At 41.6% G+C, this 12244-nt stretch overlaps 1 protein-coding gene across 1 annotated transcript in view; it reads right to left on the reverse strand.

The window, feature by feature from the left end:
* Window positions 1-12244, reverse strand: part of TMEM255B (transmembrane protein 255B) — a 71871-nt gene that overhangs the window by 11336 nt on the left and 48291 nt on the right. The window contains exons 7-8 of the mRNA XM_030477561.1: window positions 5973-6053; window positions 1986-2071 (exon numbers count right to left, since the gene is read on the reverse strand). Coding sequence (XP_030333421.1) covers window positions 1986-2071; window positions 5973-6053 — 167 coding nt within the window. The remainder of the gene's footprint in view (window positions 1-1985; window positions 2072-5972; window positions 6054-12244) is intronic.

Raw genomic sequence — 12244 nt, forward strand, 5'->3', positions numbered from 1 at the left:
GCACTATGATGAGCCAACCTTAAATAAATAGGCTCGTCATGAAACCTGTAGCTTCAGCTGCCATGAGTTTGAGGAAATCTGACTTGTGATCCTGCCTGTGTATCGGTCTGTTGCATGGCTGACACTAAGTCACTTTGTGTGACTGTGTCTCCTGCTACTTCTCTCTAGCTGTCGCATGAACTGGAATTGCCAGGACTGTGGAGCAGTGTGACTGTTCCTTTACTCTGGATTTGCCTATGCCAGTGCCATATGATCTTCCTGCCTGCTGTGGATTGCTGATAATGGCATGTTTAATTATATCATCGAATACTGTTACAGCAGTGATCAGTCTTGGGTGTTTCAGACAAACCCAATGTGCTAGAAAAATGGCACTGAGAACCTCCATCTGGAGGGGGAGTATTCCTGATCTCTCCTTCTTACCTTATGTTTTAAGCAACAGAGTTTCAGTTACTTCATTTGATAACTCCGAATGCTTTCACCCCTTTAAGACCCCTGTTCTTTTCTGTATTGGGTTGGGCTTTTCAATTAAGTGTTAACATGCAGCAGTTAGTTGTGTACCATGGAAGAAAGCATTCTCAGTGTAAACATACTTCATTGCAACTATGATATTCCATCATTTGTCTATCATAGAAAAGGAACCAATGTTGTGCATACTCTACCTTTCCCATTTCATTTGTTTTGTATACCTCCATCATGTCCAGATATAACATTTCTTACACAAGCAAAAGACTCTAACATTCATACTGGTTTTTAATCCATTCTATAGTCCTGCACTCACTATGTCGCTTATGTGTGCATGATACATACGCATGAATAGATTACTTCCCTCTTGTACCATATTTCATTGTGCTTCTCTAGTTGAGGCAGGCCTTGTGTGGATGCCTCGCTGTGCAAGCCTCATTCGCCTACACTTAAAATGTTCATGTCTGGCAGCATGCTAGCCAAGACTTACAGAGGACTGGGGTTATTCAAGGCTGCTAGCATGTGAAAAGGAGGCAAAACCAAAATAAAACAAGAGATGTAGGAAGGAAGAAAGATGAGAAATACACAGAGGGAAAGAAAGAAGAGTGGCTGTGGGTAAACTGTAGTGGATTGCAGAGGTTACATGAGAGTGAATGGTGAGATGATACTAAGGTGCACAGAGGATGAGTCAGGCAGATGTGCTCTGGGAAATTCTCTTCAGTTTCTTATGTATGGCAAGACATGATGCTGCTTGCAGTTGAAATCTCTATGTTCCAGGTGGCCAGTCAGTTATGCGAGTTCATTTCATCTCTCTTCCACATCATAAACCCTTGCGCTTTGCTGTGATGTAGTTTTTCCTTACCACCTTTTTTACTCCTGTTAAATCACTGCTTGGCAACCTTGTGCTAACCTTCAGCTGATCTTATAAGCATGTCCAGACATTTCCTTTCTTATCTTCTGACAGGTCATGCTTTGGCAATGACGAAGTCAAATGAACAGCTGCAGAAAACACAAGACCTTCTGTATCTAACCTACGATAATTTAGCAAAATCCCATGCCTACATAGGCTGTTGCTAACAAAAGCGCTCTGCATATACCTACAATATGATCCTGCTTATGGACACCTATGTTCCTAATAATTTTGTTTCCCCCAGTTTGGTTGGGGGAAAAAAAAGAAAAAGATTTATTAAATCTAATGGGGTTAGATACTGTAAGATCAGTAAGTAACAGTAAGTAACAGTAAATATTGACAGGGCTATGACTAAATGGTTGATTTTGATCACACAGCAAAGAGCTTATGGACATATTTAAAGAAAAAGAAACTGAAATAACGCCAACACTAATACTCAATCCCTGACCTCTTCTCTGCTGGCATCAGGACTTCAGTCTCAGAGGAACTGGATTGCCCAGCATACAAGCCCCTTGTGTTGCTTCTCCAGCCCTAAGGGGACCCGCCACAATCATTTTAGAGGGACAATAATCAAGGATTTCTCAGGGTCCATTGACTGCACACAGATACTTACTTCTCACAGTTGTACAGGTCACAGCAGTAGCATGTGTTACTCTTTACTTTCAGCTGGCACCTGCTGTTTAAGGTATAACATGTCACCTGCCAAAAAAGAAGAGACTGACTTTTATGCTCAGTGTTTCAGTATTATGTGAATCAAGCTACTGACCACAAAGCAGCAGCTACTGCAGTGCCAGGAGTGCAGTAGCTGCAGTGCAGGGAGATCCTGAGATTCAAAAATCCATGACTGCAGGGCAGAAGGACCTCCCTGAGCTCCCAGGAGTTTCATTTGGGACATCAACCCAGGCATTTGCACTATGGAGCCCAAAGGCTCCAGCAACAATCTGCAGCTAGGGCTGCCAGAGTTTTCAAACCCTTTGCTACACTGCCTGGTGCTGTTTTGCTGAGCCCCAGAGTCTGCAGCTGTGAGATACAGATCCCTATGGCTGTGACACAGGGACCATGGGTCTTCAGAGATACACCACAGCAAGCCACTGAAGCACGCAAGAGTGCCACTCCATTATAGTGGGGAAATGGGCAAAGAAATGGCCAATTTATCTGAACAGCTCCCAGTAAATGGGAGCTCTGTCCTTTCAGTAACACCCTCTTTAAACAATTAGGAAACAATTAGGAACAACAAGAAGAACAGTCTCCAAATCCACACACAAAACTGCTCAGAAAAGATCCGAGCACTTCAGCAAATAAGTACCATTTACTGCAGGCTCTTGAATAGAAAACTGAAAAGGTTTATTTGTGTGAGCAGGAATTACAGGGATGGACAGATGTTAGAACAATAAAGGTAGCCACAGGTAACCCACTCTCCATCCAGACAAGAAATCATTTTAATGACTCAAGTGTGGTAAGCATTAATCAATTTTGTTTTGCACTACAGACCAATTGAAATATTTTATATGTAAGCCTTTTTTTCCATGAGATTTTTAGCTTATTGACTTTGAAATCCTGGAAATCTGCCAGGTTTTAAAAGCTAGCAGGTCAGAAAAGATATTCTTTCTATAGTTTTTATTTTGATAGAAAAAACATACTGTAGCCACTGAGAAGTATTTTGTTCACAAAATGCAAATAAAATGTATTATTGAATGGAAAATTCCCTGTAATGAAAAAGTAAAAGGAGCATGCTTACAAATACATGCCTGCTTTTGAAAAGCTTCTGTCAGACAGTTCTGCTTAGCCATGAACGTGTCAGTCTGTGGGACTGTCTCCACAGGAGATATTAAAGCAGATGTTTCCCAGCTCCCGAGTTCTGGGTCTGTGCATCCTTTTTAGTGTGAAAACTGCCACTGTTGATGAGTCTGTACTCCTCGTATGTTTGTTCCCAACAAAGAAAAGCCTTAAACACATACATTCAGCACCAGAGAAAGTTCATCTCGTAGCTGGTCTCAGACTAGCCACACTTGTCCATAGCAGAATTTGCTTCAGCCGTGCAAGTTAGGCAACAAAGCTAAAGTCAAATGATGCCTTGGGATTGCTTTGCTGCCCAGGGCAAGGCTGTACCTGTGGTTAGTGTCTCATACAAATGAGCTGTTCTAACCCAGAATGGAAATTAGGTTATAAAAGGATGGTCTCAGTCTAGGCTGCAATCTGGAAATGGAGCTTATGGCTTGGTACAGACCCATTGCACTTGTCAGAAGAATATCTCACCCTGAGATAGGACCTTGTTTCATCAGCCTTGTTCTGTTGTGTCTGCACTTACTGGGATTTCACATAAGGGCTTGTCAGCCTGAAGTCACATTCAGCTGCAGCCGTCCTCAGCCCGAGCTGCAATTTACTGCAGAAGAGGAGCGTGCTACTATCAATGACCAGGTAGGCTTACTCAGAAGTAACTGAAATGTCACACCCAGCTCCTTCTCAAAGCAGTTTGAAAACTAATCCTGGAGCAGAGTATACCAATGCATCTGCTACCACAGCTATTTTGTTGGACTGCCCTGGTGGTTTTGGATTGAGGGGACTGAAGACTTTGGTTTTGACCCCTGTATGTAGTCAAATTGGCCTATGACCTGCATAGTTAAAATACCCTTTGCCATTACATATGCATGATTGAGACTAGAGGGCTTCATAAGATGGAGTGGGCTGCTAAAAAGGTGGTTTATTCTCATGCATGTCTTTGAGGACCACTTCTGATGATAGGAAATCAAAGTAGTTTTCCCTCTCCAAGCATGAATAAGGCCAGTTTGCCCCTTTAAGCTATAGAAGGCTAGAAGTACAAAAGATGGAGAATGGCAAGACCTTACACATGGTTTTTGCTTGCTTCTGGGTTACAAGACATATTCTTTTATTGGCCGAGGAAGTTACTGTAGTTGTCTGTTTTTATCATTGCATTTTTAAAACATGCAAAGAGCAAGACTCTCCTTTTTAGGAGAACACTGAGTAAACCAAAATAAACAAACTACTGTGTGGTGTGAGCAAGGGTGGTGGAAACAGGCCATTTGTGGGTATTGTGCATGTCAAGACCTATTATTTCATTTTAGTCACCAGGCGCTTAGCTTTTTCATATTCTGGCTGTTTGTGCCTGTCTATCCCCTCAGCACGAACTGAAGAGATGTTCTTACCTCATGGTTATTGCTAGAAAATCAAATTCTTTCTGCTTTGAGGAAACTGAAGAACCAAAACAGGCATACTACATGAACTGGAGGCCACTCACAGGCTAGAGATGGCAATCGAAAGGAAACCTGCACTCAGTAAACAATCTGCCTTCCTAGTTAGGTGTTTGCCTGGCATGCGGAGCACGTCCCCTGCGCACTAGCTGGCTAACTTTGGAAAAGCAAAATCCAAGTTCAAATTCCACAGATCATTAATTCTGAATTAGCACATGCTGACTCTAGATCAGCAGACAACCAGACCAGAATGTTATTACAAACTAACTACACTTTTAAAAGACATGGGGGTTTTGCCAGAATAGAGCACTGAGCTCTGGGTGCCCCATCTTAAGACATACCCAGATATCTACAGAGCTGGGGAAACCTGTCTGGCCAGAACCCCGAGGCTAGGGTCACCTGCAGGGAGTCGTTTGTGTTCAGTGTGATGCCAGCTGCACTCTTATTACAGGAATCAGAAGCATTTCTCAGGCCATGTCTGTATCTGAGCGTGCAGGCACATTTTAGAAGAGATTACAGGAAAGGGTGTTGTCACACATCATAAGTTTGTCTGGATAAGTCTTTAGGTAAGGAGGTCAATGAAAAATTTTTGTCATACGTTTTCTGGAATCAACAATGGGGTGCCCTAGCAGCAAGATTTAAGGAGTATTAGCTTCTTCACCTGGTAATATACTTTGCTAAACTGTCTAGAATTATTAACGGTAACATTCCCCATACGCTTTTTCTTAGCCATGGGAGGAATGGTGATGAAGGACATCTGGCTTCTTGTAAGTTATACCACTGTTAAGCTGTTCTCAGTCGTGCCCTGCTTGATTCTCTTTTCACTCCCACCAATTTACCACAATAATAAAATGAAATATAGGAAAAGAAACTAAATCTGGACTTCTCAGGAGGCTAGCCATTTGGGTATGGGCACTTTTCCGACCATGTTAATGTCACTGAGATAATAAAAAAGCTGCATTCAAACCGCTGACATTCTTGGCATGTGCTGGATAAATATGGAACAGATTTGAAGTCTTCTGGACAATGTAAATGGATTCATTTAGATATTTCCTATTCCACTTGAAGTCTACAAAAACATCCTTAGAGAAAGATGCCAATGTGACAGATACATTCCAGACAGCTATTATACAGTATAGATGGACTAGGAATCATTCCAGTCCCAGAGTAATGTACTGGATAGAAACACTGATGATGACTCAAAACCTCACTGATTGTAATGATCTGCAGTCATCTGAGGCTTGGACAAGTGGGGAGTCACTTGTGGGAGAAAAAACAGTAGGGTTTCTATCAACCCTTGACCTAAATGCACAGACATACTCTCAAACACCTGCCTCCCTCCTCCCCTCAAAGCACAGCAGAAACAAATGTGATGAGATGAGTTTGTTTACCTCTGTCTGGTAGGCATCATATAGGAATCCTATTCCACTTGAATAAAACTGGCACCTTTTGTTATACAAAGGTCTGGGTTCCTGTAAAGAGAAAAATAGACAAAAACATACTCAGTCTGGGGGAAGTGTAAAGGCACCATGTTCCATGTCTCCATGCCAGATGCTTACAGCTCTGTGGAGCTGAAGCCAAAGCAGACACTTGGGTAAGCAGCTCACACACACCCATGTCGGCTTTCTTTCCAGAATGGCTCTCCTCAGGGTTTCCTTCCTCACTCTGCATGTGAGTACCATTTGTTTTCCTCTGTACTAGTGACCTCTTTTAAGAAGACATCACCCCTGGCATTTAACCACTTCCTTGCTTGATGTTAAATAGTACTGCTCTATGGGAATGGTCCAGTTGCTCTTTTCCCTGGTACAGTTTCTTACCTAGTGCAAAAATTTACTTTGTCTTCAAGATATGGGACTTTATTTTTAAAGGATTTCAACAATGCCCATAGTGAAAACAAAGTAAAATAGCCAATTCTTTAAAGCATTCCACCTACTACACACAATTCAACTCCCCAAAGCAAAACAAAGGATAATGAAGAAATGAAGGCATAAAGGGGAAGTTTTTGCCTTATTTTCCATTTATGCTTATTGCAAAAGATGCACTCACTGCTCATATTTCATATTTTGCTTGGAACAGTTCTCACAAGCTGATATAAAAGAAGAACACAATGAAATCTCCTTGGCCAGATGGAAGATGTGTGTTTCTGAACTTGGCGAATGGCCACTTTGAAGGCTAGAGTGTGCATATCTTAGCCTGTTTCAGGACTAGACCATATTTGCCTAGGGAGGATTTGACAACTGAAGAGTCCTCTGTGATCAGATGTCTACCCCAAAGCAAGGTGTGGGAATGACTTATGTTGGGGAAAAAAAAAAAAAAAAGGGTTTTTTCAACTTTCCGTCCCTTACCTAGTCCTGATTTGTGCTTTCAAAAGCACTCAAGTGCTCCCCTATATATTGTCAGTCAGACCACTTCCAAGAGAGAAGATGGAAAGGGAAACCCACTATTTGCCATCCCCTCTTTCCATGCTAACCTACAAGCAAATGACTATTTAAGTTGTTAGGAGAAATCTGTGCTGATTAACTTTCACTGCATTTTAAAGCTTTATGACCCATCCAGGAATAAACCAGAAATTGCAGAAATATCTGCACTGCTTAAGATCACTTCTGAGTATTCTAAGCTTGTTTGATAATGAAGTGTGAACTGTATAAATCTGCTGACCCAAAATACATAATCAGTTAAAATGCAGAGCTAGGCAGGAAAATAGATAGGTCAGTGAATAAAGCTCATCCATCAGTTTGTTTGCCTTTCTGATTACTCTGGCAAACCCAAGCAAGTTTGGACACCAGCTCCCAGGGGTTAAGGAAAGGTTAGCTCCCTGCATCCAAGAATACTTATTTATATTACACAAGTGTAAAAAGGTTTCAGTAACTTTTTCTCTAGAGGAAAAGTAAATACTACACAAACAGCATGCCATGTCCTGAATTAAGACATTCTTCCACAGTCCTGGGAAAGCATTAGCCTTTAGCCACGATTTCCAGGGACAGATCTGGTTCGGAGGACTAACAAGACTGTAGTTCCTCTGCTAGCCCAGAGAGCATAGCATCAGTCAAAGGCTGTGCTGCCTTTCTTTCACAGAGCATTGTATTCCAACCCTGATTTCATCTGTTGCATGGGGATGAAATGAGAGGAGTGAGGAGTAGAAAGGGCTTTTTCTGCCATGAGTAGCAAATCCATTAAAAACTTCTGTCCATCTTATTCACAACAATAAGTTTCAGTTTGATACTGGAGGATCCTGGAAGGGGGCAATGCTCAAGTGCATGGAGCTCGAGTGGTGCTCTCAATCCTGCTGTTGAGGAAAAATGGCTTGAGGAGGTCTGGGCAGATCCAGAAGATTAAGAACTGGCTATGCATCTGGTGTCAGCAACAGGAATTCGGCTTTTATGACAGTATTTTCATGATCAAGGACTTGGAAGACATGGGATTCACCTGACTAATCAGGGGAAAAGCATTTTTGCCTGCAGTCTACTCAGTTGGCGACAGGAGCTTTAAATTAGGAACAACAAGGAGGGAGATGAGGAACAATATCCAAGTGAGGAAGTAGCTGACTAATGAGACAAGTGAAGTGAACAGGGTGATGTGGACAAAAGAAATCTCATAATCAACATAACAGGCTACATAGAGCCACTTCAAGTGTATGCACATGAATAAGGAAGCACCAATAAGACAGCACAAGGAAAGCTCTCATCCCTTTTGTAGGATGCTTAGCACTCTTTGAAGCGTCTGTACACTAACACTCACAGCATGGAGAACAGTCAGTCAGTTTGAGGTTCTGTGGGCTGGAGTGCTCTATGGACTCACAGGACTGGAGTGCTGCTATGGATGGATACAGGCTTTTTAGGAAGGACATGTAGTATGGCAGAAAGGAGAGTTGCTCTTTATGAAAGAAAGCAGTGAGAATACATGGAGGTCTGCTTATGGACAGATGAGAAGCCAGCTGAGAGCTTCTATGTCAGTATTAGAGGCCAGACCAAGATGGGCAACATTGTGGTGGGTGTCTGCTATAGACTGTCCTATTGTGAAAAAGTAGCTGAGGCTCCTTTAGACAACTGGAGACTCTGCTCATGCAGAGTACTTTAACTACTAAAAAGTAGTGCTTTACCCCAGTATCTGGGTGAAGCACAATGTACCTGCTGGAGGGACAACACAGCAAGACACAAGTAATCCAGAAGGGTTCTGCAGTGCATTAACAAACACTTCCTAACATGGGTAATCAAGGAGCTAATAAGGAGAGGAGCTCTGCTGGACCTCATATGTACGATCAGGAAGGATTGCTCAGGGATGTTTCAGGGGCAGCCTCGACCCTGAAAATGAGACAGTAGAGTTCAGAATCTGGAGAGGAGGGAGCAGGGAAGAAAGCAGAATTCCAACCCTGGACTTCAGGAAAGGAGACTTTGGCCTGTTCAGTGATCTCCTTGGAAGAATCCCATGGGATAGTCCTGAAAAGCAGCAAGGTCCAGAAGAGCTGGTTGATATTCAAGGATTACCTCCTCCAAACTTGAGAACAGTTCATCCCACCTAACAGGAAATCAAACAAAGGCAGATGGAGGCCTGCAGCGATGAACAATTTGTTCCTGATATAACTCAGACATAAAAAGGAAGTCTACAAGAAGTGCAATCAGGGGCAAGTCACCAGGGAAGAAAATAGAGAACTTACATGAGCATGCAGGGATGGGGTTAGGAAAGCAAAAGCCCACGTGGAATTCAATTCAGAAATGGCTGCAGAGGGCAAAAAGGGCTTTCATGGCTGTGTTAACGCAAAAGAGAGATTAGGAAAAATATGGGCACACTACTGAATAAGGCAGGCAATCTGCTACCAAAAGACATGGTAAAGGCCAACGTACTCAATGCCTTCCTTGCCTTGGTCTTCAATGGAGACCAGTGGGAAAATCTGGGGCAAGAAAGACTTAACCTTGCTGGAGAAGGATTGGGTTAGGGAACATTTGAACAGATTGGAAACAGAGAAGTCCCTGGGACCTGATCGGATGCACCCATGAGTAGTGAGGAGGCTCAATGATGTCAATGCAAAGCTGCTCTCAGTTATCTTTGAAAAATCATGGTGTTCAGGGAAGATTTCTGAGGACTTGAAGAAAACAAAAGTCACTTCCATCTTCAAGAATGGCAAGAAAAGGAATCCAGGGAACTACACACTGGTGGTAAGGTGATGGAGCAAAAAATCTTGGAAACCACTTCCAAACATCTCAAGGATACAAAGTGACTGGGTGTAGTCAACATGGATTTACGAAGTGGGAGTCATGTTAGCCTTCTGTAAGGCTGTGACTGGCTTGGTGGATGAGTGGAGCTTCTCACTCACCTGTTTCTGGATGTTGTTTATCTTCACTTTGGTAAGGCCTTTGGCAGTTTCTCATAATACTCTCTCAGACAAGCTGATGTACAGGCTAAATAAATGGACAGTGAGGTAGACTGAAATGTGAAGATCCTCCCCTCAGAGACTGCTTGTTAAAGTCAGTGAGAAAGCTGTCTAATCTGCCTCCATCAAGTACAGGAAGACTCTCACTTTGGCCCTGATCTCTTGGCTCACACAGTTTTCCTACCCTTTACACCTCCTTCCTCTTAAAAAAGAAATTGGTCCTTTTATTGGTTTGATACTTTCCTTCATACACCTAATCTTGAAAAGCAAGCCTGCTGCACTAGCAGAGCCATATTTCTGCGTTCAGTCTGTTCTTCTAAATTTGTCTTTATGTGCAATCAGTCTGGTGACCCCAAAGCAAATAAATGAATGATGATTGAGTGTATAAAAATAACAAAAATTAGATAACATCAACTTTATCCAGACACCCACAGAAATCAAAACCTAAAGCATGCAGCTTTTAAGTAGAGGTACACTGGGGATGCTGAAAGGTTGCCTTGGTAAAAGCTTCCATTTGAATTAGATATTAATGCCACAGAGGTGCTATGGTCTGTCTGTCTACTAAGGTGTTCATATGAATAAAGTACCAGAGAGACATTAAAAAGTGTTTTAAAATTATCCAACAGAATGTCACAGTGCATTAATGCCCATTGGATTTTATAGGCCTCTCTAATAACAAAGGCAAATGAGACATACTTCAAAGCTATAAAAGTATTCCTGACAGACTGTTCATAAAATACTTTATATTTTCACACTGCTCACTGCAGACTGTGTATGAATATAGGATACCTACTTGTCCTTGATTCTACTTGATTCTACAGGTTAAAGCAATACTGGTAGAGACAGAGCTAATTTTAATACCATATATATAAGTATATATATTTCATCTATTAAGAGTTGCTTTAAAGTATATAGCAACAATGTTCTGTTTAACTAATTTGATATCCTTTGATATCAGGAATTTCCTCAAACATTGTTTTTGGAACAGAGCTATGCCATACCTCTCACTGCATTACTAATGCAATATTAATATATTAATAAAGAAAAAATGGTGCATTCCTCTTCTCTGCTTCTTTGAGAAACTCTCTTTAACTGGAAACAGGCCAGCGGTAAAGATCTGTCGGTTAGAGCTCTGCTGGTATATGAAGAGGACAAACACTAGTAGGCTGGCAAAAAGAGGAAGAATTCTGTATAAAGAAGTAGTTGCATGCTTGGGTTTCTTTAATGATGTAAAGGAAAAATGGATGAGTTTCATTCAACCCTTCTCAGCACTAGAAAAGATGATTTCTTACCTATTTATGTATGAGACCGTTTGTGAATAATGGGCAGACTGCCCATCAGTTTAAGTTTAGAAATTTTTGAGAGGTGTCAAAAAGAAATCTGGACTCCCAGTAATTCCCTTTAATTTCAGGCAAATCAGAATGGCTCAGCCTTGAACCCGACAGAGCAAACTGTAGTCCTCCCTGTTCTTGCACAGTTTTTATTTTGATATTTTCCTTGCATATATATTAGAACCTGGGAGTGATGAACAGGCGGCTAAGAGGGAAGGCTTTATTCCAAGGAAGAGAAGATTTGGTCCAAATACAGGAAGTTTTGGTTTGGTTGGTTGCTTTCTTTTAAGAGCATACAATAAAAAAACCACATTCTCTTTGATGGTGGGAGCATTGCAATACATCATTTGTGTAAAAGTATTCTTTGAACAGTATATCTGGTGGATTTGATACAATGCCTGTGGGGAGGAGGTTGTATGGCTCTTAACTCAGGTACGGAAAGTAGATTTTTCTATTCCAGTTTTTGTTTCCTTGGAGAACACATATATTTTGGATAACATAGGGAAAATTCCATCTCCCTTATGTGTTAAGTCCACTTTCTGAAAACTGAGATATAGCATAAACTGTATTGACTGAAATTTCTGCCATACTTTACAGACATAAAACATAGCTAATAATTTATTGAAATAATTATATAGTGAGGGCTGTTTTTTTCCAATTACAGTATTTATTTATTCTTAGCTTCCATGACTGCATTGATAGAATTGTAGATTAATCAGTGCCAGGGAATGTTCCCAGGCCTGAAACTCGATCATTTAGCCCATTAAATGGTTAGAACTGTACCTGTGATGGATTTGGCCAGGGTAAACTATCACTCTTCCAAAATAATTTCTGGGCATGGCTTAGAATTTAGCATGGGCCAGGAACCATTCCCGTGAGTAATGTGGATGCTGCCATACTGCCTGTGACTCTAAGAGACTTTAAGAGTAAGGACATGGACTTCACCATGCCACTTGGCCTGGGG

This window comes from Strigops habroptila, chromosome 2 (genome assembly GCF_004027225.2).
Source record: "Strigops habroptila isolate Jane chromosome 2, bStrHab1.2.pri, whole genome shotgun sequence".
Lineage (NCBI taxonomy): Eukaryota > Metazoa > Chordata > Aves > Psittaciformes > Psittacidae > Strigops > Strigops habroptila.